The sequence below is a fragment of the Aquarana catesbeiana genome, linkage group LG06, assembly GCF_042186555.1.
Source record: "Aquarana catesbeiana isolate 2022-GZ linkage group LG06, ASM4218655v1, whole genome shotgun sequence".
In the NCBI taxonomy this organism is placed as follows: Eukaryota; Metazoa; Chordata; class Amphibia; order Anura; family Ranidae; genus Aquarana; species Aquarana catesbeiana.
This window is the reverse complement of record NC_133329.1, coordinates 410,952,165-410,978,736: the sequence shown is the minus strand read 5'-3', so window position 1 is coordinate 410,978,736 and position 26,572 is coordinate 410,952,165. Positions and strand designations below refer to the sequence as shown.

Below are 26,572 nucleotides of genomic sequence, written 5' to 3'. Positions count from 1 at the left end.
GAAACATAAACTTTCGGACGCAACGGAATAAATAATACAACAAACTTCGGCAGCCCCGAATTTTTCACACCTAAGAATTGCATTAAATTGTGGAACTGAACTGACTGACTGTGACTATTAGTAAATCACAAATCCGAATTATCGAATGAATTCACAAATTAAACTCATCGTATCATGTGGCGACATCTAAATGAAACAAATGCATTCCTTACCCTCTTCGCGCCGGCGCCTCCTGGCCCTTTGAGAGGCTTATGAGGCCAAAAGGCGGAGCTTAAGATCACAAAACCGCGTTGATTGGCTATCACAGCAATCATGTGATCCGAAAAAAAAAGCTTTTGGTTACGCGCCGGAAACTGTGTCAGGATGGGTTCTCGGCACAGCTGTATTGACAGCAATTCACGCAAATATATGCGGCCTTTTGGCGCCAAGGACCAGGCCGTCGAGAGAGGCTGCATATGTGTGTGCAGCTGGAGTCAAGGGGTTCATTTAGTTATAACTTTAATAATAATATTTTCAAATTCGTTGGCATTCATTACTATGTCTAATTGGAGATTCATATACATTCTGATCGCCAATTTTTTGTCCAAAAAATTGTTTCGTAACGAGACTTGCACGTTTATTAGATACACCGTTCTGGATAGGCAGCCACCTATATACCTCAGGGGTTTTATTGGCTTCCCCCATTCTGTGCGACTTCATTTTTCTGAGCCTGTATTTATTTACTTGTGTATCTCACAGTCTCCTACCCAGAGGTAACATTGAGAACTACAGTGCCTGGCTGAAAATTTCCAATCATCATCACCAGGACAAGGTCATCTAGAGCCCAGGGCAAACATGCCAAACTGCTCCCCCCCCCAAGATGTATGAGCATTATATGTCAGCAAACCCCCCACCCCCCAAAAAAAATCAAGCACTAATCTGCATGCTTATCCCTAAGCAAATCCCCCCCTTCTGAAATCCTCCCTCTCAGCACAAATCTTTGCCCCCCCCCCCCAGCCCATCGCTCAAATGCCCTCCCCCCCAAAAAAATTCACTCCTCCGAGCACAAATCCTCTACCCCTAAAATTTCCCCTCCTAGTATACATCTTCTACCCCCAATTCAAATTTCCTTCTCCCAGCAGAAATTCCCCACAAATCCCCCCTCCTAGCACAAATCTTCTCCCCCCACCCCCCCTCCCAACACAAATTCCCCCCAAATGACCACTCTTAGCACCCTCCTAATTTTCCCTCCTAGAATAATACTTACTCCCTGCTGCCCCCCCACCCCAAATCCTCCCTTCTAGCACCTATCTTCTCCCCCTCCACCCCCCTCCCAACACAAATTCCCCTAAATGACCACTCTTAGCACCCTCCTAATTTTCCCTCCTAGAAAAATACCCCCTGCCCCCCCCCCCAAATCCTCCCTTCTAGTACAAATCTTCTCCCCCTCCACCGCCCCTCCCAACACAAATTCCCCCTAAATGACCACTCTTAGCACCCTCTTAATATTCCCTCCTCGAACATTACTTACCCCCTGCCACCGCCCCAAATCCCCCCTCCTAGCACAATTCTTCTCCCCTCCATCCCCCCCAAATGTAACCTCCTTGAGCAATACTTACCCCATGTTGCCCCCCAAATTCCCCCTTACAATACAAATTCCCTCCCCCAATCTCCTTGCGGCACCCCCCCCCCCAAATCTCAGATGATACCACAGTGCCCAGGGCAGCCCCCCTCCTGCCCCCCCCCCCCCCCATCTTCTGTATGGAAAGGATCTCAGATGGGATACGATGTGTCTGTGTGTTCTGTACGGTGAGGGAAGAGACTTCCATACATTCAGTAGTATAAAAAATATGATCGGTGGTTGGCTCTCAGCGACTCGCGCTGCGATAAGCCGGTTCTGGGTGGAGGAAATGGTTGTCTTCCTGTCAGGAAGTGGCCGGGATGTTTGTGGCCGGGTCCCGGCTCTGTAATTCCTTCTCATATCATTAGACAATGTCCTAATTCAGGCTGATTACAGGGCACGGGGGGATCTTGGCACCGACCCCGGCCTGGCTCTACTGCATGACCGGCCTCAGACGACTCCTGTATGAGAAATGGTCCAGAGACTCCGTTCAGAGCTAAGAGGTCCAGAACACAGCACAAGTACTGAGGAACTACAAGATACAGAGCCACAAGTCGCAGCTTGGCCTGAGATTCAGAGCTACAAGTCCCAGCTTGGCCTGAGATCCAGAGCTACAAGTCGCAGCTTGGCCTGAGCTCCAGAGCTACAAGTCCCAGCTTGGCCTGAGCTCCAGAGCTACAAGTCCCAGCTTGGCCTGAGCTCCAGAGCTACAAGTCCCAGCTTGGCCTGAGCTCCAGAGCTACAAGTCCCAGCTTGGCCTGAGATCCAGAGCTACAAGTCCCAGCTTGGCCTGAGCTCCAGAGCTACAAGTCCCAGCTTGGCCTGAGATCCAGAGCTACAAGTCGCAGCTTGGCCTGAGATCCAGAGCTACAAGTCGCAGCTTGGCCTGAGATCCAGAGCTACAAGTCGCAGCTTGGCCTGAGATCCAGAGCTACAAGTCGCAGCTTGGCCTGAGATCCAGAGCTACAAGTCGCAGCTTGGCCTGAGATCCAGAGCTACAAGTCGCAGCTTGGCCTGAGATCCAGAGCTACAAGTCGCAGCTTGGCCTGAGATCCAGAGCTACAAGTCGCAGCTTGGCCTGAGATCCAGAGCTACAAGTCGCAGCTTGGCCTGAGATCCAGAGCTACAAGTCGCAGCTTGGCCTGAGATCCAGAGCTACAAGTCGCAGCTTGGCCTGAGATCCAGAGCTACAAGTCGCAGCTTGGCCTGAGATCCAGAGCTACAAGTCGCAGCTTGGCCTGAGATCCAGAGCTACAAGTCGCAGCTTGGCCTGAGATCCAGAGCTACAAGTCGCAGCTTGGCCTGAGATTCAGAGCTACAGGTCCCAGCTTGGCCTGAGCTCCAGAGCTACAAGTCCCAGCTTGGCCTGAGATCGAGAGCTACAAGTCCCAGCTTGGCCTGAGATCGAGAGCTACAAGTCCCAGCTTGGCCTGAGATCGAGAGCTACAAGTCCCAGCTTGGCCTGAGATCGAGAGCTACAAGTCCCAGCTTGGCCTGAGATCTAGAGCTACAAGTCCCAGCTTGGCCTGAGATCTAGAGCTACAAGTCCCAGCTTGGCCTGAGATCAAGAGCTACAAGTCCCAGCTTGGCCTGAGATCTAGAGCTACAAGTCCCAGCTTGGCCTGAGATCCAGAGCTACAAGTCGCAGCTTGGCCTGAGATCTAGAGCTACAAGTCCCAGCTTGGCCTGAGATCTAGAGCTACAAGTCCCAGCTTGGCCTGAGATCTAGAGCTACAAGTCCCAGCTTGGCCTGAGATCCAGAGCTACAAGTCGCAGCTTGGCCTGAGATCCAATGCTACAGGTCCCAGCTTGGTGTGACATCATGAACTACAAGTCCCAGCTTGGCCATGTGCCATCAGCATGTGATTCCCCCCCCCCCGGCAAAAATAGCACCTTTGTCCCCATAGTGATAAGGTCAAGGGCCTCTTGCCCACAACCCTGGCCCTGTGTTTGTGGGGGTCTGCAGGTGGGGGGCTTATCAGAACCTGAAAGCTCCCTTTAAAAATAAGGGGCTCCCAGACACACACACACACACACACACACACGTTGAACAGGGTGGACTAGTGTCTTCATTCAACCTTACCAACTATGAAACTGATACCCCTCCCCCACACACATGAATATAGTACCCCTACTCCATTCCCCAAAACAAATATAAGCCCCAAGTCCTAAATAAAAATCCCCCAAAAATGTCCCCCTCCCCTTTGTATTGTCCACGACAATGCCCTTTGACTTGGACAGACCCGCCTACCCCCCAACTGTAACCAACAAGGGAAGAGGCGGGGATAGCGGTGACATCATTGACCTCGTGTGGCCATATCTGGTCGTTGTCATTATATTTACACCTGTTATTGGACAATGAATCAAAATAAAAATATATATTTAATTTTCAAATAATCCATCGGGGTCCCGGCGCCATTACTTTGCCAAGTCGGTACAAGTATGCTGACCGGGAAAAACGGAAAACATCCGAAATCCTCATCTTGATGTGTTTTCCAGGTCAGTGACTTGTAATAGGGAAAACGGAGGATCGGTATGACAGCCAGGCAATCAGAGGTCCCCCGTCTGTCCTGAGATTCATCCGTATCCTGGGGAAGTCCATTCCGATCTCCTCATTGTCCGCGGATTAGTCAGCCAGCAATTGGACGTCACGTTGGCGGTCAGACAGGTGCAGGACCTCCGAGGGGAATTTATGTTGCTCGGAGAATTTGTTTCCTGTCATTTATTATTTCTCTAATCACTAACAGGGAATGTACAAAGAGTATGATGATTCCTCCATATGTAATAATAACTGAATGAAACCAGAACTCGCCCCACCAAGGAGCAACGAGGACCCGTCTGATTGTTCTGTACTTCCCCCATAGAGGTCCTCTCTCTGGTGTACATTGTGGGTGTCAGTCTGGATGAGAGGGCCTTCCTGTGTTTGCATGCAGACCGCCTACATGTGACGCTGAGCCTCCATGATTGGAAGAAATGAGATCCAATAAATGAAAGGGGCGGGGTCAGGGACAGCCGGCATTCTGCCCCACTTTCATGTCTTGTATTGAAGCTGCATTAGGTTATAATTTTTCTGTAGCATGCTGACATCTAGTGGCAGGTTTGGGCTACTACAGCTTTACTAAAGTGATTTTGGTATTTTTCTCTCTTCTCCCCTCCTGTTTAGTGCTAGTTCATTCCTATAGCTAAACCCTCATCGCTTCTTACATATTCCCTCAGTCCGTGTAAAGTACAGAAGTCACAGAGACAGGGCTTAGGAAAGTTAAAGGATAACTAAAGGTTACATTTTTTTTAAAACAAACATGTTATACTTACCTTCTCTGTGCAGTTGGTTTTGCACAGAGTGGCCCAGATCCTCCTCTTCTGGGGTCCCTCAGCGGTGCTCCTGGCTCCTCCTCTTCTCGAGTGCCCCATTGGAGAGCCGCTCTCCCTCGGGGCACTCATGCGGGTGCGCTCCCGAGTCCTGCTGCTGCGTCCATTGACACAGACAACAGGACTCGGCCCCGCCCCTGGCTCCCCGTCATTGGACTTGATTGACAGCAGCGGGAGCCAATGGCTGCACTGCTATCAATCTATCCAATGAGGACCCGAGACAGCGGCTGGAACTGCTGGGCTCATCCCCGTCGCTGGAAAGACTGGGTTCAGGTAAGTAAAAGGGGGGCTCGGGGGGGGGGGTGCTGCACTACAAGAGGTTTTTCACCTTAATGCATAGAATGCAAACCTCAAGGGTCTACAACCCCTTTCATTTATTGTCAGTCACGGCACACGCTGGGAAAGAAACTGCACAGAGGGCTGTTTCTTCACAGCGCATGCGCCGATGACGACATTGGCGCACTACAAGTGAAATATCTCCTACACGGCGCAAGTTTAGGAGATATTTGTACTACCTATAGGGAAGCCTTATTCTAGCCTTATTCTAGTCTTATTCTAGTCTTATTCTAGTCTTACCTATAGGTAGAAGTCACACATAAGCGTTTACAAGCTGCCTGTCGATGGTGTCAAGTCAACAGGTGACCGGACAGACCGGGTCTGAGGAGGAAAGTCTATGCATAAAGCACATTTGTAACAGAACAGTCAGACTGGGGAGGAAAGGGCTACATGATACTGGACGCCCTCCAGTCTGGGAATGAGGGCGGGGCTCTATCTGACTTGCTGCAGCTTCTAATGCACATGGTGAGAAGCTCACAGTGTGCAGTGAAATCATGGGAAGCCGTTTCAGTGGAGGAGAGGAGCCGGTACACCTGAGCAAGACATGGGGGGGGGGGGCGGAGGTCAGAAGGTGAGGGGACATTTCTATAACAGAGCCCCGGATCGCAGTAACAGCCCAACAGGGGCTCTAATCCCACTCCATCTAGAACTAGAAATGACATCTTTGGTTGGATTTATACTGTCAGTTTGGAATATTTGGCAGAAATCATTGTGTGTGTAGGAAGTCTCTCGATGTCGGATCTTCTGGTGTATTGGGGGGGGGGGTCACACCCCGTCTTATATCTTCCCATTCATACTGAAACCTCCTCGGCCCTCCAGTTCCTCATCTCACCTCCCACTGGTTTTAGCAGATCTATAGAATTCTAGAACAGGACGTTGCTGCATGAAACTGGTTTGTAGAATATATTTCCCCCCTCCCCTCCCCCCACCCCGAGTTCCTCTTGTCGGACTTGTCACCATTTTTTACGTTTTTGTTAAGTATTAAATGATCTCTGCAGAGAATTCTCACCCTGAAGGACCAAATCCACAAAGACGGGATTGTTCCCAAATCAGGATCTCTAATGGTGCCGTCAGCATCAAGGTTACCGACATAGGAGGACGTTGTGTGACTGGTCACCATTGGTGTTCAGGGAACTACAAATCCCAGCTTGGCCTGACCACTAGAACTACAAGTCCCAGCTTGGCCTGACCACTAGAACTACAAGTCCCAGCTTGGCCTGACCACTAGAACTACAAGTCCCAGCTTGGCCTGAAATCTAGAACTACAAGTCCCAGCTTGGCCTGACCACTAGAACTACAAGTCCCAGCTTGGCCTGAAATCTAGAACTACAAGTCCCAGCTTGGCCTGACCACTAGAACTACAAGTCCCAGCTTGGCCTGACCACTAGAACTACAAGTCCCAGCTTGGCCTGACCACTAGAACTACAAGTCCCAACTTGGCCTGAGATTCAGTGGCTTTCCCAGTCTGTTGGACTTCTGGGAAGACTGAAGACCGTTCTGATCTCATTCTTCTGACCCTCCAATGGAATTTGTCATGTTTTATTTATTATATTTCTTCTCTCTTTAACACTTTCCTGCCCCGAGGTGAGTGGGGCTGAGGTGCCCAGACCTCAATCAGCATCATCATTGTGGGTTTGTTTCAATGATTAGAACTCTGTGACCAATTGTATTATATTCCAGACTCTAAATATATCTGAATCTTCTACACTTTGATTTTTAAGGACCTATAGGCGCTTTTTTTTTGTAATATTCACTATCAATCCCAAGCTCTCCCTGCAGTACTACTTTTCTGCCACAAGATGTCCTCAGTCTGATGGCCAGCATCATTCAACCCCTCCTGCTCTGAGCCCAGATCAACCTGGGCCCGCCCCCAGCCTCTGACTGGACAGTGACAGGAGAAGCCGCTCAGTGATGGGTTCATCTCTCTGCTCTCTCCTCCTATCAGCATGCTTGTTCTCAGCACATGAACCGATTGGCTTCTTTCTCTCGCACTCCAGTCCTGCTGTACAGGAATAGAGGGGAAATCTTCCAATGGGGACAACCAGGGATTCCCTCAGTTTGGAAGGATTTCCTCCCACTTCCTGTTTTGTCTATGGGACAGGAAGTGAAGGAAAAGCTCCCAAATGGGGACACTAATTCTGGTTGACAACCAGGGATTCCCTTGTTTTGGAAGGATTTTCTCTCACTTCCTGTTTTGTCTATGGGACAGGAAGTGAAGGAAAAGCTCCCAAATGGGGACACTAATTCTGGTTGACAACCAGGGATTCCCTTGTTTGAAAGGATTTCCTTTCACTTCCTGTTTTGTCTATGGAACAGGAAGTGAAGGAAAATCTCCCGAAAGGGGACATTAGTTCTGGTGACAACCAGGGATTCCCTTGTTTGGAAGGATTTCCTCTCACTTCCTGTTTTGTCTATGGGACAGGAAGTAATGATTAATCTCTCCAATGGGGACACAGATGGGGGAAAAAAACAAAAAACTGTCAGGGGTTATAACCCTCTCTTACTCTATCCAAATAAAAAATGCTTGTAGTTCTACTTGTGAAACTTTCAGGTGATGAACAGAAATGTAGAGAAATCAAATCTCTGTGAATTGGGGTTGTGGACTGTTTTTTATGAATGTCGGGGGATTGTTCTCTGTGTTCCAGGTCAGGGGGAGCCCGGAACCGCGGGTCACATGGTACAGAAACGGGCAGCCAGTCCAAGGTGGCGGCCGGTGCAGCGCGGAGCAGAGTGCGAGGGGAACGTTCTGCCTCACAATAAAAGAAGTCAGCGAGGAGGATGGTGGGAAATACACCTGCGAAGCGGCCAATGAGGAGGGAGTGCGCCAAGTGACCATCGAACTGATTGTAGAAGGTGAATAAGAGCGATCGACTCGGATCTGATTGGTTTACTCATTTATAGCAGCCTGCGCTGGCTCGCTTTCTCAGAGGGAGTTTGACAGGTGGCTCAGAGGCAATATGTTGCCTGATTGCCTCTATCAACCCCATTTAAATGCGCTGTTTTGTGCGGGGTTTTTTTTTTTATGCATTTTTCGCACAGCAGGCATAGGGCAGCTCATGCATTTCAATGGGCTGCCATACATGCCATACACGGGACAATTGCGACAAAGTTGCTCATGGAGCTTTTTTTTTTTGCTGTGTTCAGTTTGGCAGGTTTTTTTACCATGCATTTTGCTGTGTTTGGTGCGTATTTTTGCGTGCTGCTTGTCGTGCTTGGGGTGCCATTTAACAGTGAATGGCACCGAAAACGCCACATGCATTTTTTTTTTCTGCGCATTTTGTAAATGTGGGCCGTAACTCGCGCTTTTTGATGCGTTTAGAAAATGGCCAGGTGTGACTGGATCCTAAAAAGTCTGCACTACAACGACGAAACTGCGGGGGTGATTGCAGTATGGCCCCATTCCTTTCAATGAGTGGCATTTGGGGGGGGGGGGGGGGTACTGCCTACTAGACATGTGCAATGCCGAAAAATTCTTACTTTTTCATTTTCTTTTTATCCGTTTTTTTTTTTTTTTTTTTTCGTTTTTAGGGTCATTTATTACGATCGCATTATAAAAATCCGAAAATAAGAAAGAAAATCCAAAAATTCGAAATAATAACTAATAATAACTTAATTATTACTAACTATTAAATGATAGGAATTGGAATTTCCTTTCAAATGTGGTTGTTGAATGTAACTTCGGATAAATTGTAACTTCGGATAAATTGTAACTTCGGATAAATTGTAACTTTGGATAAATTCGTATTCGTTACGTTCACTAACAGCCAAATTTGAAAGGAAATTCCAATACCTGAAATTTAATAGTTAGTTTTTATTAAGTTATTAGTTATTATTTCAGATTTTCGGGTGTTCAAATGTACGAATTTGTTAAACGGGTTTTTATTAATTTGGATATTTCCACATAGACATTTCATTTCTTTCCGAATCAGTTTTTTAAATGAATTTCAACAAATTCGTTAATTCCGAATTTCTGAATTTTAGAATTTCCGAATTCGGAAATTTAACATTTTGGAAATTTGAAAATAAGAATGAAAATTTGAAAACCCGAAAATTCAAAAATCTGAAATAATAACTAACTAATAATAAATCACTATTAAATTATAGGTATTGGAATTTCCTTTCAAATTTGGCTGTTAGTGATCGTAACGAATACGAATGTATCCAAGGTTACAAATTATCCGAAATAACGAATGCCGCATCTAAATTAATGGAACATAACTAATTAAAAATAATAATAAATAACAATAATAATAATATTAAAATGTTTTTATTATTATTTAATATTCATTCATTCCGTTCCATTTGTTTGGATGCGGCATTTGTTAACTTCGGATAAATTCGTATTCGTTACGTTCACTAACAGCCAAATTTGAAAGGAAATTCCAATACCTATAATTTAATAGTGATTTATTATTAGTTATTATTTCTGATTTTCACATTTTCGGGTTTTTCGAATTTTTGTTTGTATCTTCGGATTTTTGTTCTTTTGAATTTTCAGATTTTCTTTCTTATTTTCGGATTTCCGAATTTTCAGATTTTTTTTTTGAATTCCGAATTTGGGAAAAGTTGAAAATTCGGGATTTTAACATTTTAAGTTTTGAAAAATCGAAAATCCGAAAATTCTTGGATTTACTAATTTTCAAATTTCCGAAAAAAACAAAAAACGAATGAAGCTAAAATGAACACATTTTTCGGCAGTGCACATTTCTAATTTTCAAATTAACAAATTTGTCAAAATTCGTTAAAAAAACAAATTCAGAATTAAATGAATTGCACATGTCTACTGCCTATCAGGGGGGTCTAATTTTTCATGTGCCCATTGCATGCGTGCAACCCTGAGTGGCTGCTTTTTTTCTTTTTTTTTCTTTAGTTGGTCTGTTCAGAAGGTGATAAAACCGCAACTCAACTGCCTGTTTTTACTGCCCCACCCCCGGCAGCCCATTGTGAATGAGGCTCAAGTGTTAGGGTCAGCCTGAGGTTAGAGGTTGGGGGTGGGGGGATGAGCGGAGTGATTACAGCTGATTGATTTTACAATAAAATGTTTGGATTTTTCAAGAAAAGTGGCAACGCACAAAAATGTGCGTTTTTATTCTTTGTGTATTTTAATGTTATTAGATTTTTTTTCACAAAAAAAATTAAAAATAAAATAGAAATAATTTTTACTTAATTTTTACTAAACCCCCCCCCCCCCCCCCGATTCCCATCACTTTATCTTCTTCACTGATTCCAATACAATTTCCTGGCGATATTTTGCAGAACTCTCAGTGAAGAAGTTTTCAGGCCAATTAGACAAAACTGATTTTAGTGCCGAAAACCAGCATACCATGTGGACTATGGCTGTGCCACCGCTCGCCCTGCTATGTCTGTGGGCAGGGGCTCTGATAGAGGGGTTACAGGCAGCCATCTCATACGGGGCCCAATAGGGCAAGTAGGGGTCCCAGTAGGGGTGACCCCCTCTTACTAACCCCGGGTCTCCCCTCCTCATCCCCGACTACAACTTCCAAATCTTCTGCATCTGTCGGAGGATCAGCTGTAAGCTGTGCAGAGGGCATCAGAACAACTACAATAGGAAGGGCCCCTGGGGCCAGCAGCGCCCTCTCCAGGTGAAGCCTCACTCAAAATCCTGGAGATGGAACGTGTCCAAACATGAGCAGCGGGGGGCGCAGTGTGTCAGGGGGATGCAGGAGGTGTATTGGAGGATGCATTGGTGCAGAGAAATATGTATTGGGGGAACCTGGGGGTACAGAATGTGGGGTCATGGGGGATGCATGGGGTGTGGAATGTGGGGTAATGGGGGATACAGGGGTCCAGAATGTGGGGTAATATGAGATGCAGGGGGTACATAAGGGCTATTGGGGAGTATAGGGGGTACAGAGTGTAGAGTAAACGGTGTGCAGAATATGGGGTAATGAATGATGTAGGGGGCGTAGAATGTGGGGTAATATGAGATGCAGGGGCTACATAAGGATTTTTGGGGGATATAGGGGGTACAGAGTGTAGAGTAATGGGTGTGCAGAATGTGGGGTAATGTGGGATGCAGGGGTGCCGAATGGGGTGTAATGAGAGATGTAGGAGGTGCAGAGTGTAGAGTAATGGGTGTGCAGAATGTGGGGTAATTTTGGATGCAGGGGGCGCAGAATGTGGGAAAATAGGGGATGTAGGGGCTACATAAGAACTTTTGAGGGCTGTAGGGGGTACAGAGTGTAGAGTAATGAGTGTTCAGAATGTGAGGTAATGTGGGATGCAGGGGGTACAGAATGTGGGGTAATAATAGATGTATGGGGTGCCGAGTGTAGGGTATTGGGTGTGCAGAATGTGTGTGCAGAATGTGGGGTAATGGAGGGGGTACATAGCATGCAGTAGTAAGAGATGTAGGAGGTACGGAGTGTAGGGTAATGGGGGATGTAGGGAGTGTAGGGTAATGGGGGATGTAGGGAGTGTAGGGTAATGGGGGATGTAGGGAGTGTAGGGTAATGGGGGATGTAGGGAGTGTAGGGTAATGGGGGATGTAGGGAGTGTAGGGTAATGGGAGATGTAGGGAGTGTAGGGTAATGGGAGATGTAGGGAGTGTAGGGTAATGGGAGATGTAGGGAGTGTAGGGTAATGGGGGATGTAGCGAGTGTAGGGTAATGGGGGATGTACGGAGTGTAGGGTAATGGGGGATGTAGGGAGTGTAGGGTAATGGGAGATGTAGGGAGTGTAGGGTAATGGGAGATGTAGGGAGTGTAGAGTAATGGGGGATGTAGGGAGTGTAGGGTAATGGGGGATGTAGGGAGTGTAGGGGGATGTAGGGAGTGTAGGGTAATGGGGGATGTACGGAGTGTAGGGTAATGGGGGATGTAGGGAGTGTAGGGTAATAGGGGATGTAGGGAGTGTGGGTTATGGGGGATGTAGGGAGTGTAGGGTAATGTGGGATGTAGGGAGTGTAGGGTAATGGGAGATGTAGGGAGTGTAGGGTAATGGGAGATGTAGGGAGTGTAGGGTAATGGGGGATGTAGGGAGTGTAGAGTAATGGGGGATGTAGGGAGTGTAGGGTAATGGGGGATGTAGGGAGTGTAGGGTAATGGGGGATGTAGGGAGTGTAGGGTAATGGGGGATGTAGGGAGTGTGGGTTATGGGGGATGTAGGGAGTGTAGGGTAATGGGGGATGTAGGGAGTGTGGGTTATGGGGGATGTAGGGAGTGTAGGGTAATGGGGGATGTAGGGAGTGTAGGGTAATGGGGGATGTAGGGAGTGTAGGGTAATGGGGGATGTAGGGAGTGTGGGTTATGGGGGATGTAGGGAGTGTGGGTTATGGGGGATGTAGGGAGTGTAGGGTAATGGGGGATGTAGGGAGTGTAGGGTAATGGGGGATGTAGGGAGTGTAGGGTAATGGGGGATGTAGGGAGTGTAGGGTAATGGGGGATGTAGGGAGTGTAGGGTAATGAGGGATGTAGGGAGTGTAGGGTAATGGGGGATGTAGGGAGTATAGGGTAATGGGGGATGTAGGGAGTGTAGGGTAATGGGGGATGTAGGGAGTGTAGGGTAATGAGGGATGTAGGGAGTGTAGGGTAATGGGGGATGTAGGGAGTGTAGGGTAATGGGGGATGTAGGGAGTGTAGGGTAGTGTGTGGTATCGGTGGTCAGGGGTACATTGTCAGGTGTAATGAGTGTATTGATAGAGTATTGGCAGATGTAGGTGATAGAAGATGCTGGATAGTTGGGGGTGCAGAGTGTTGGGGTAGTGGGTGATACAGGACATGTACAGGGGGACAGAGGTTGGGGTAATAGGGGATACAGCAGGTACATAGTATGGGGTAATAGGGATAATAGTAGTAAATTGACGGCGCTATATAAGTACTTAAATAATAAATAATAATGGAGTATTTGGGGTACAGAAGGTGAAGTAGTGGACGGGGCCACCATTTGGGGGGTGCTCTGTCAGGTAGACTGTATGGGGCCCCATGATTTCTGTGGGCACCTATATTTGTACATGTGGAGGATTCTCCATCATCTGACAGATACACGTTGATACTTTGTATGTATTGTAATGATGTACAATGTATCAGCGCAGAGTATAATGATCTCCATGGTCTGTGTGGTCTGATTGTCTGTATTCTGTATATATATTATATATTTGGTTCTGATATAATATCTGTTATCTGATGTTTGTGGTTTTATTTTGCAGGTAGCGCCGTGCCGCGGTACGCCCTGCCATCCAGCTCCCGCAGTCCCGGGTGAGACGTTGTAGATTGACAATCGCTAAGTCTTTCGTCTCCCTACTCGCATCTCGCCTGTTTCCTTTGGCCCGCCGTCCTCCTGTCCAACCTTCCAATAAAAACACCCCCCCCCCTTTATTAACACAAAGCGCCGTGCCAGCGCCATAATCCCAGGAACCGCCTGACGCCTGTCAAACATGGCCGCTCTCTGGCTCACACTCTGCTGGATTGGATCCCTGTGACATCTCTATACAATATACTGCATCTGCTTCTCCATTCTGAAACCTTATTGTGATTGGCTGTTATTGGCACCATTGCTGGCAGACACTCCGCCCGAGCCAGTAATAGATGTGAATCGCTGTTCAGGGGCTCACAGCCTAACAAATCACAGCAGGGGAGAGAGTCCAGAAGTCTGGGCGGTTTTTGGCCAAATTTTGTGCCAACTGGATCACATGACTGAAATGTATGACAGAGTTGATGTTGTGTGATGGGTAGACTGGCATCTAATGGGCATGGGGTGGGATTGGTTAACAATTCCTCACTTGGTGTCACCACAGACAGCGCTCCCTATCCACCAGGAGAAGAATTGTCCAGAGCTGGAGAGTGGCTGGGTGCAGAAACGGGTGTCACGGAGGAGCACAGGGCGCACTAGTAGTCACATTGTGGGGTGCACTTGGAGTCACTAGATGAAATGAGATCCTTTGGGGTGCAATTGCAGTAATGGGGGTGCATTGGGGCACATAGGGGTCACTAGATGACAGAGGATGCTGTGGGGTGCACTTGGAGTCAAGGGGTGCACAGGAGCATTCTAGGAGTCATTGGATGACAAAGGATGGACTGGGGTACAATGGTGTAACCAGGAACATTGGAGTCAGTGGATGGCACAGAATGCCCTGGGGTGCACTGGAGTCAGGGGGTCTCACGGGGGTTACTGGATGGCGCAGGAAACACAGGGGCACACTTGGAGTCAGAGGGCACTTGGGAAAACTTGGAGTCAGAGGGGCGCATGTGGGTGCACTTGGAGTCACTAGATGACAAGAGATGCTCTTTGGGGGCACTTGGAGTGACGGGGGGTGCACAGAGATGCCCTTGGAGTCATGACAAAGAATGGACTGGGGTACACTGGAATAATGGGGTACACTGGAGTCACTATATGGCACAGAAATCCCAGGGGCACACTTGGAGCCAGCAGATGACACTGGGTGCACCGGGGTCAACTTGGAGTCACTCACTAGATGACATGGGATGCTCTCCGGGGCACTTGGAGTGATGGGGGTGCACTAGAAGACATTAGCATGCACTGAAGTCATGGGGAGCTCTGGCTGGCAAAGGATGCTCTGGATTACATTTGAGGTCATGAAGGTGCACAGGATGCACTAGATGATGGGGCGCAGTAAAGTCAGGAGGGTGCACAGGGGTACATTAGAAGTCACTCAATGACACAGGGTGCACTGAGGTGAACTTGGAGTCAGCAGATGACACAGAATGCTCTGGGAGGCACTTGGGGTCATGGGGTCACACAGGGTACATTGGGGACATGGGGTCACACAGGGTACATTGGGGACATGGGGTCACACAGGGTACATTGGGGACATGGGGTCACACAGGGTACATTGGGGACATGGGGTCACACAGGGTACATTGGGGACATGGGGTCACACAGGGTACATTGGGGACATGGGGTCACACAGGGTACATTGGGGGCACACAGGGTACATTGGGGATATGGGGGACACAGGGTACATTGTGGGCACACAGGGTACATTGGGGACATGGGGGCACACAGGGTACATTGGGGACACGGGGGCACACGGTGCATTGGGGACACGGGGCACACGGTGCATTGGGGACACTGGGGCACACAAGGTGCATTGGGGACACGGGGTGCATTGGGGGCACACAAGGTGCATTAGGGACATGGGGGCACACAGGGTGCATTGGGGATACAAGGGCAGAAGAGGGGCAGTACAGTGAAAAGCAGTTGCTAAAAAAGGTAAGGTACTGCAGCAACTACTGTGACATAGAAATATTGTTGCATTGTGCATACACTGATCAATGTGTTTCCTTGCAATTTAAAAGAGTGCCAATTAGGATGGCTATCTCCTGATTGGCCGTAGTGCCGGTGCTCTTGGCCAGTGGTCTCCAAACTGCAGCCCAGGGCCAGATTCTGCCCTTTGCTTGCCTTTATTCCACCCTTAGGGAATTATTCCTCCCACTGACACCAACAATGGGGAACTATTAGTCCCACTGACACCAACAATGGGGCACTATTCCTCCCACTGACACCAATGATGGGGCAGTATTCCTCCCACTGATACCAACAATGGGGCACTATTCCTCCCACTGACACCAATGATGGGGCACTTTTCCTCCCACTGACACCAATGATGGGACACTATTCCTCCCACTGACACCAATGATGGGGCACTATTCTTCCCACTGACACCAATGATGGGACACTATTCCTCCCACTGATACCAATGATGGGACACTATTCCTCCCACTGATACCAATGATGGGACACTATTCCTCCCACTGACACCAATGATGGGGGACTATTCCTCCCACTAACACCATTGATGGGGCACTATTCCTCCCACTGATACCAATGATGGGGCACTATTCCTCCCACTGACACCAATGATGGGGCACTATTCCTCCCACTGACACCAATGATGGGGCACTATTCCTACCACTGACACCAATGATGGGACACTATTCCTCCCACTAACACTAATGATGGGGCACTATTCCTCCCACTAACACTAATGATGGGGCACTATTCCTCCCACTGACACCAATGATGGGACACTATTCCTCCCACTGACACCAATGATGGGACACTATTCCTCCCACTGAGGCCAATGATGGGACACTATTCCTCCCACTGAGGCCAATGATGGGACACTATTCCTCCCACTGAGGCCAATGATGGGACACTATTCCTCCCACTGATACCAATGATGGGGCACTATTCCTCCCACAGACACCAATGATGGGGCAATATTCCTCCCACTGACACCAATGATGGGACACTATTCCTCCCGCTGACAACAATGATGGGGCACTATTCCTCCCACTGACACCAATGATGGGGCACTATTCCTTTACTCATGCTGGCCACAGTCCAGTCCCCTCAAAGTCTAAATGACAGTAAAGTGGACCTTTGCTTGGAAGGTTTGGAGACGCCGGCTCTAGGCAAAGCCCGGAAGTGCTGAAGAGGAGACCCGGCACTTGATTCTAGGAGCGGTGATGTGATTCTTGGTTCTGATGGGCACTTTGGACAGTTGCTGAAGTTGGAAAAGCTGAGGCTTGTAGTTCCTCAATCTCAGAGAGCCGCAGATTATGGGCCTCTCTGGACTACTTAATATTCTATTATGAACACTCTTGTGAATGAGCCGACATGATCTTTGCTGTATTTCGGTATCACAATTCGGAGAATGACTGAATGATATTACTATCAGTTTGGGTCCTCCTGTAGTTTTTACTCATTTTGTACCCATCTGAGGATAGGTGACCCCTAATTGTTCCATTGTTCTCTTTGCAGAAGCCCACTTGGGGTCCCCCAGATAGAAAACCGTCCCAGTATTTGGGGTGAGAGCCCCCCGAAGTTTGTTACAAAGCCCAGTCGTAGTGTGGTGACGGCGGGTCAGACCGGACGGTTCTCCTTCAAGGTCACCGGACGCCCCCAGCCGACTGTCACCTGGCACAAGGTAAGACGCTTTATTGTAGACCGTGAGAAACACAACTGAGATCCGGTGTGCCGGGTCCACATGGAGTGTGTGAGAGAGGGACTGCATGGAGTATTGGGGAGATCCTCACACTATAAAAAAAGTTTTGGGAAGTTTTCTGCTGTTGCTTGAAAATTCTCTACCAAAATTTTTAAATGTTGGATTGTTGTAGCCAGAGATGTGTGTTTTACTCTCTAGTGTCTCTTCTATTGTTGTTTCTGTTCCCGTCTTTCAGTCGCCTGAATCTCCCCTATTATATTCAGCACTGCGGTATATGTCAGAGCTATATAAAAGTATAATAATAAGTCCTCATGCACACAGACGTTTTTACAGCCGCTTTTTTGAGCTTTTTTTGCAGCTTAAAAAGGCCTGTCTGTTAGTCTATGGCTTCATGCCCACCTAGGCGTTTTTGAGCTGCAAGTGGCATAGGCGTTTTTAAGCTGTAAAAAAAACCCAGGACCAGTGGGTTCTGAAAGACGTTTTTCAGCTGTAAAAACGCTCTAACGCTGAAAAACGCTCAAAAACGTCATTCACCAACGTTTTTTAGCGTTTTTGATCCATTGAAAAAAAAAAAAAAAAAAATTTGAAAAAAAAAAACGCTCAAAAACGCTAACGCGGAAAAACGCGGAAAAACGCTAAAAACGCTATTGCAAAAACGCTGAAAAAAGCTGAAAAAAGTTAAAAAAAAATCACTGCAAAGATACTGGCATTTTCATAACGTTTTTTTAACAGCCTGTGTGCATGAGGGCTAATAGTGTGTGACTGTGGGGGAGGGGACATTAGAGTGTAAGCTCCCCTGGTGCAGAGACTGATGTGACTGGATCAGTGCTCTCTGTACAGCGCTGCGGTATATGTCAGAGCTATATAAATGTATAATAATAGTGTGTGACTATGGGGGAGGGGGCATTAGAGTGTAAGCTCCTCTGGTACAGAGACTGATGTGACTGTGGGGGGAGGGGACATTAGAGTGTAAGCTCCTCTGGTACAGAGACTGATGTGACTGTGGGGGGAGGGGACATTAGAGTGTAAGCTCCTCTGGTACAGAGACTGATGTGACTGTGGGGGGAGGGGACATTAGAGTGTAAGCTCCTCTGGTACAGAGACTGATGTGACTGTGGGGGAGGAGACATTAGAGTGTAAGCTCCTCTGGTACAGACATTGATGTGACTGTGGGGGAGGGGACATTAGAGTGTAAGCTCCTCTGTACAGAGACTGATGTGACTGTGGGGGGAGGGGACATTAGAGTGTAAGCTCCTCTGTACAGAGAGTGATGTGACTGTGGGGGGAGGGGACATTAGAGTGTAAGCTCCTCTGTACAGAGACTGATGTGACTGTGGGGGGAGGGGACATTAGAGTGTAAGCTCCTCTGTACAGAGACTGATGTGACTGTGGGGGAGGGGACATTAGAGTGTAAGCTCCTCTGTACAGAGACTGATAGACTGATGTGACTGTGGGGGGAGGAGACATTAGAGTGTAAGCTCCTCTGTACAGAGACTGATGTGACTGTGGGGGGAGGGGACATTAGAGTGTAAGCTCCTCTGTACAGAGACTGATGTGACTGTGGGGGAGGGGACATTAGAGTGTAAGCTCCTCTGTACAGAGACTGATAGACTGATGTGACTGTGGGGGAGGGGACATTAGAGTGTAAGCTCCTCTGGTACAGAGACTGATGTGACTGGCTCAGTGATCTCTGTACAGCACTGCGGTATATGTCAGAGCTATATAAATGTATAATAATAATAGTGTGTGACTATGGGGGAGGGGGCATTGGAGTGTAAGCTCTTCTGGTACAGAGACTGATGTGACTGTGGGGGGAGGGGACATTAGAGTGTAAGCTCCTCTGGTACAGAGCCTGATGTGACTGGCTCGGTGCTCTCTGTACAGCACTGCGGTACAGTACGGTGAGGTGAGTGGTGGGTGAGGCACTGGCTAGTACCAGAGCCAGATACACACAGGTTACTTACGCCGCGATCGTTAGAGCGAGAGCAATAATTCTAGCACTAGACCTCCTCTAACAGGGACCAGTGGGAACGCGCAGCACGAGTCGTGCATGCGCAGTAGGGAACCAGGAAGTGAAGCCGCAAGGTTTCACTTCCTGATTCCCTCACCGAAGATGGCGGCAGCACCCAAGAGCCGAGGGACAGATGGGCTTCGGTCGCCGACATCGCAGGCGCCCTGGACAGGTAAGTGTCCATATTTTAAAAGTCAGCAGCTGCAGTATTTGTAGCCGCTGACTTTTAAAAAAAAACGCGGAACTTCGCTTTAAGTACTGAAGTTTGGCACCATTCCACGGGCGTGCACAATGTTAAAGCGTGACATGTTCGGTATCTATTTACTCGGCAGAACATCATCTTTCACATTATACAAAAAAAGCGGGCTAACTTTAGTGGGGTTTTTTTTTTTTTTCAAAACGCATTTGAAAAATTGCTGCGCAAATACCGTATGACATAAAAAGTTGCAACGATTCCCTGGGGTGTCTGATAAAATGATATATAGAATGTTTGGGGGTTCTGAGTAATTTTCTAGCAAAAAAAAAAAAAAAGATGATTTTTACATGTAGGAGAGAAGTGTCAGAATGGGTGGTGAGGGGTTAATTATCATCAGTAATATACAAATAATTATTATATATTGTTTTTAAGGTAATTTTACTATTTTTTCAAAAACTGTACTCAAGCAGGTGTCTTAACCTGAAGTTATAACTTCCAACCAGTAATTTCACAGTAAATAGATAAATAATACATTATTATGTTATAACAGAACCTTTTCAGCAGCAGAAGATTCTCCCTCTTAACTGTGTGAGAAAACCACGGGATTGTGGGTAAATCTTATACACATAAACACGTTTTTTTCCCTCTAATTAAGAGGGTTGGGCTGGAGAGGAGGCCCCCTTCTATGACACTGCAGTGCGAGGCGTGCCTCCACTGCAGCATTTTTATTGGACAGCTGGGGCCAATGGTGCTTTGCCATTGGTCCAAGGCTCCAAGCTGTCCATTGAGCTCAGTGCCTCTGACAAGAAGTGAGGAGAGGCACTGTGGGCTCATCCTCTCAGTCTGCTGCAGAGTGTGCCAGCCTGTATTTATACTGCCCGCTCTGTATGTAGCTTCTGACAGGCTGCGCAAGGAGCCCTGTATCTCCGGAACCATAGGTCCTAGTAGTCCCAAATTTTTTACCAGTGGTGGGGTATGACTTAAGTTACACACCCCCCCCACCCCCCACCCCAGGTATGGATGGCACAGCCTGCCCTGGGGTGCACTGGAGTCGGGGGGTCTTGCAGGGGTCACTGGATGGCACAGGGGCACATTTGGAGTCAGTAGAGGGCACAGAGGGCACTTGGGAAAACTTGGAGTCAGAGGGGCACATGTGGGTACACTCGGAGTCACTAGATGACAAGGGATGATCTTTGGGGGCACTTGAAGTGACCGGGGTGCAGAAAGATGCCCTTGGAGTCACTAAATAATATACGACCCTTAAAGCGCGATATTTTTTTTTCTATGTTCATGGCAGGTGACTGCACGTCCCTGCTGCGGTATATGTCAGAGCTATATAAATGTATAATAATAATAGTGTGTGACTGTGGGGGAGGGGACATTAGAGTGTAAGCTCCTCTGGTACAGAGACTGATGTGACTGTGGGGGAGGGGACATTAGAGTGTAAGCTCCTCTGGTGCAGAGTCTGATGTGACTGTGGGGGAGGGGACATTAGAGTGTAAGCTCCTCTGGTACAGAGACTGATGTGACTGTGGGGGAGGGGACATTAGAGTGTAAGCTCCTCTGTACAGAGACTGATGTGACTGTGGGGGGAGGGGACATTAGAGTGTAAGCTCCTCTGGTACAGAGACTGATGTGACTGTGGGGGGAGGGGACATTAGAGTGTAAGCTCCTCTGGTACAGAGACTGATGTGACTGTGGGGGGAGGGGACATTAGAGTGTAAGCTCCTCTGTACAGAGACTGATGTGACTGTGGGGGAGGGGACATTAGAGTGTAAGCTCCTCTGGTGCAGAGTGCAGAGTCTGATGTGACTGTGGGGGAGGGGACATTAGAGTGTAAGCTCCTCTGGTATAGAGACTGATGTGACTGTGGGGGAGGGGACATTAGAGTGTAAGCTCCTCTGGTGCAGAGACTGATGTGACTGTGGGGGGGGGGACATTAGAGTGTAAGCTCCTCTGTATAGAGACTGATGTGACTGTGGGGGAGGGGACATTAGAGTGTAAGCTCCTCTGGTACAGAGACTGATGTGACTGTGGGGGAGGGGACATTGGAGTGTAAGCTCCTCTGTATAGAGACTGATATGACTGTGGGGGAGGGGACATTAGAGTGTTAGCTCCTCTAGTACAGAGACTGATGTGACTGTGGGGGAGGGGACATTAGAGTGTAAGCTCCTCTGGTACAGAGCCTGATGTGACTGTGGGGGGAGGGGACATTAGAGTGTAAGCTCCTCTGTACAGAGACTGATGTGACTGTGGGGGAGGGGACATTAGAGTGTAAGCTCCTCTGGTGCAGAGTGCAGAGTCTGATGTGACTGTGGGGGAGGGGACATTAGAGTGTAAGCTCCTCTGGTATAGAGACTGATGTGACTGTGGGGGAGGGGACATTAGAGTGTAAGCTCCTCTGGTGCAGAGACTGATGTGACTGTGGGGGAGGGGACATTAGAGTGTAAGCTCCTCTGGTACACAGATTGATGTGACTGTGGGGGAGGGGACATTAGAGTGTAAGCTCCTCTGGTGCAGAGACTGATGTGACTGTGGGGGAGGGGACATTAGAGTGTAAGCTCCTCTGTATAGAGACTGATGTGACTGTGGGGGAGGGGACATTAGAGTGTAAGCTCCTCTGTACCGAGACTGATGTGACTGTGGGGGAGGGGACATTAGAGTGTAAGCTCCTCTGGTATAGAGACTGATGTGACTGTGGGGGAGGGGACATTAGAGTGTAAGCTCCTCTGGTACACAGATTGATGTGACTGTGGGGGAGGGGACATTAGAGTGTAAGCTCCTCTGTACAGAGACTGATGTGACTGTGGGGGAGGGGACATTAGAGTGTAAGCTCCTCTGGTGCAGAGACTGATGTGACTGTGGGGGAGGGGACATTAGAGTGTAAGCTCCTCTGGTACAGAGACCGATGTGACTGTGGGGGAGGGGACATTAGAGTGTAAGCTCCTCTGGTACAGAGACCGATGTGACTGGCCATATAAGGTATTCCTTGGTGTGTGTTCTCCTTTATGGCGCAGTCTCCTCTCTCATACAATAATGGAGTTTTAATGGTGACTTCCCGTATTCGATGTCTGAGCCCCCCGTCACTTTGTCTGGCTCTCTCCTGACCACATAAGTCACGTTTCTTTCTTAGATTTAAGGGAACGCGTCCGTCGCTTCTGAAAATCTTCCAAGGTAAAGAAATCGTATTCGCTCGCCGTTCAATCAGTCTGTCAGCCGGCAGATTTTCTTTGGAAAGGACCCGACAATATCATAAAGAAGTGATTCTGCTTACTTCAGAATAATATTTTTCTTCTGGATGTTTTGGATCCTTTTCATATTCGGTCCAAAAACATTCCTCATTGTCAGGTGCCCCTAAAGTGCTACGTGACCCTCTTTGTTTTATTATTTTAATATTAAATAGAAGTGTCTCTAAACCCTTTGGTGTGAGGTCATGTCCAGTATTGTTGAGCGACATTCTAATGTAACAATAATAATTATTAGTGATCTGCAAACAATGTGAGGAAATAATTAAAAAAAAAAAAAAGGTTTGTAAATAATCTGACTGTACTCTAAATGTTTCATTTTTGGGTGGGCACTTGCGGCGTGAATCCCAAACCAGATCTTTGTATCTACAGTGGAGATTTCCTCGCAGTAGTTTGTGCCTCTGCCCCTCCCACAATGGGGAGATTTCCTGCAGGAATTTGTGTCTCTGCCCCTCCCACAATGGGGAGATTTCCTGCAGTAGTTTGTGTCTCTGCCCCTCCCACAATGGGGATATTTCCTGCAGTAGTTTGTGTCTCTGCCCCTCCCACAATGGGGAGATTTCCTGCAGTAGTTTGTGTCTCTGCTCCTCCCACAATGGTGAGACTTCCCTGCAGTAGTTTGTGTCTCTGCCCCTCCCACAATGGTGAGATTTCCTGCAGTAGTTTGTGTCTCTGCCCCTCCCACAATGGTGAGATTTTCTCGCAGTAGTTTGTGTCTCTGCCCCTCCCACAATGGGGATATTTCCTGCAGTAGTTTGTGTCTCTGCCCCTCCCACAATGGGGATATTTCCTGCAGTAGTTTGTGTCTCTGCCCCTCCCACAATGGGGATATTTCCTGCAGTAGTTTGTGTCTCTGCCCCTCCCACAATGGTGAGATTTCCTTGCAGTAGTTTGTGTCTCTGCCCCTTCCACAGGTATATGGGGAGGTGATCATAATGTGCATGAGATGAATCTGAGAGCAATGGTAGAAGTGTCCATGTTTTCCTTCCTGTTTGGCGATGTTGCGCAGTCTTGTACCATTGATATCTGTTTGTCTCTTTGGCACAGGACGATGTTCAGCTGCTAAGCGGAGAACGATGGAAGATGTATGACAAGTCTGGAGTGCATTACCTGGAGATACGGGACGTGTGCAGAGAGGATGCTGGAAATTATAGCGTCACTGTGACAAACAGTTGCGGGCGGAGCTCTGTGTGCGCAGAGCTGGTTGTTCAAGGTGAGTGCTGGAACATACAAAGGGGGGCGGGGACCCCCAAACTTCCAGCTGTGTAGGAACAGAGAGCCAGGTACCATGGAAAAGAGATATTGCTGATGGGAGTCTACACACCCGCCACACACCTTACAGTCTGATTGTACAATCTCCTTTATATCTAACAAGTATACAGTACAAGAACCTTTCTGATTGGATACAGACTGATGGAATAGTTCAGTCCTAATACTACATAGATTGATTGTATGGTCAGATTGTAATGTGTATGGTGGGCCTTAGACATAAGAAACGAGGGGATGACTTGGCCCACCACCAGGCTCCACCAATAACTAGATATCACTTTCAGATTGTCTTCCATCTTATCATGTTAATCCGTCATTGGCAAAAGCAGCTATGCCACCGTATGAACGAACAATGAGTTTATACATTAAAACATGATTTGTAAAGCGCTGAGCAATCTGTGGATGCGATAAAAATCCTGAATAATAATTATAATAGTAATAATAATATTACATAATATATGAATCCTGAATAATAATAATAATACATAATATATGATTCCTGAATAATAATATAAAATAATAATAATATATGAATCCATAATAATAAAAGTAATATATGAACCCTGAATAATAATAATAAAAATTAATCCTGAATAATATTTATCATTATTATTATTATTATTATTAATAATAATAATAATACATAATATATGAATCCTGAAAAATAATAATATATAATCATAATATTAGTATTATTAATAATAAATTAATCTTGAATAATGATAATATTAATATTACATAATATATTTATCCCGAATAATAACATTAGATAATATATGAATTCCGAATAATAATGATAATAATGATAATAACAATATATGAATCAATAATAATAATAATATATGAATTCATCATCTTAATAATTATACTAATATATGAATCCGTCATACTTTATATATAATCATCATAATAATATTTTTACTAATATATGAATCCATAATAATAATATTAATAATGATAATAATAATAAATCCCTTCTAGATTGTAAGCTCTAACGAGCAGGGCCCTCTGATCCCTCCTGTATTGATTTGTATTGTAAGTGTAATGTCTGCCCCATGTTGTAAAGCGCTGCGCAAACTGTTGGCGCTATATAAATCCTGTATAATAATAATAATAATGTTATATAATAATAATATATGAATCCATCATAATAATAATAACACTAATAGTAATAATATTAAGCAATAATAATATATGAATCCATCATAATAATAATAAAAATAATACTAATATTAAGTAATAATAATAATAATATATGAATACTAATAACAATAAATAATAATAATTATTATTATTCCTCTGTCTTGTCAGTAATAGTGAAGATACGTCTATTTTCATGCAGTGGTAAAGGAGCGCCCTCTAGTGTACAAATATGAAGTTTTCTCTGGTACTGTGAATTTGGTTCAGGGTTTCCTTGTTGGTGGATGTTTTGGGGAGCGATGACAATATCCCTCCTTCATAATGACCTCTTACACTGTCCTCATTATGGGGACAACCACAGACCTGAAACTTATTATGGAATCCATATTTAGTCCCAAGAAAACAACCCTGAACAATTGTGTATTTGCACCATCCATGTGTACAGCACACCTTTATTGTAAATAAAATCATTTATAACCTTCACAAGCAGCCGTGTTCAGCCAGACTAATGGGACCCCCAACCTGCAGTATAAAAAGATATTCCAGAAATACAAACTGCAATTATTAACTGCTGGGTGATTTTGCCATAGGGCTCATTTATTTCTTGGTGCCTTAAAAATGAATGGGGTTGGCAAAGTACCAAAACACCCCAAATAATAGACCTGCACCACCATTTTTGGCAGCACATCACAGTTCACGTTAGTGCGGCGCCATGCGTTTTCGTGCGCTGCAAAGCACATATTTAATGCTGCGTTAGCTTAGTGCCTCGGGACACCGCTAACGCACTGCAGAGGAAATTCGCGCTTGGCCGTCAGGCTCCGTTCACATCTGTGCATTCTGTGAATGCGTGCGCAAAAATGCACTAAAATGTTCTGGAAAAAAGAAGTTTAATGCCCAAAAAGGTGCAGAAGCTTCTTTGGTGCGCTTGTCACACGCAGGGCAGACCCCGCCAATGAATGGGCTGCTCTATGCATGTCATGCGCAATCACGCAAAAAGAAACGTTCACGTGATACTAAAAGATGCAAATACACGAGAACGGGCTGGAGAGCGAGGATTAGACTTTATCAGGTTCTGCTGATTCATTTTGTACAACACCACAGTATATGTCTGTGCTTTATATACACACCAAGGAGCGCTCTGCCACATAAGTATACAATGTAGCAAAATTTGGGAATTAATAAATCATATTTTTTTTTTTTGCCGTCGGTTTTGTTGAATTATTTGTTATAGGATATTTATGCTCCAGGCGGATCGTCATGCGTCGTCTCGCCGGTCGGGCGCTTTGTTTGTGGAGTTGGGGGGAAATATTTGATCTGGAGAGGAGGAGATCTGGAGCTCCCAAAACTCCTAAATCATTTATTCTCCTCTGCAGGACTAAAATCAATAATATCATTTTTGGCTCCAACATAAAACCGCAAAAAAAAAAAAAAAACTTCCCGAGATTTCCGTCCAGCAGAATATGAATGTCAGTGAATG

The 26,572-nt window shown here is 46.6% G+C and overlaps 1 protein-coding gene across 2 annotated transcripts in view; it reads left to right on the top strand.

The window, feature by feature from the left end:
- The window catches only part of MYLK (myosin light chain kinase), a 270,170-nt gene that overhangs the window by 66,724 nt on the left and 176,874 nt on the right, over nucleotides 1-26,572 (top strand). For both annotated transcript variants that reach the window (XM_073634487.1, XM_073634486.1), the window contains exons 3-6: nucleotides 7,951-8,158; nucleotides 13,473-13,521; nucleotides 17,051-17,216; nucleotides 23,734-23,899. In XM_073634487.1, coding sequence (XP_073490588.1) covers nucleotides 7,951-8,158; nucleotides 13,473-13,521; nucleotides 17,051-17,216; nucleotides 23,734-23,899 — 589 coding nt within the window. The remainder of the gene's footprint in view (nucleotides 1-7,950; nucleotides 8,159-13,472; nucleotides 13,522-17,050; nucleotides 17,217-23,733; nucleotides 23,900-26,572) is intronic.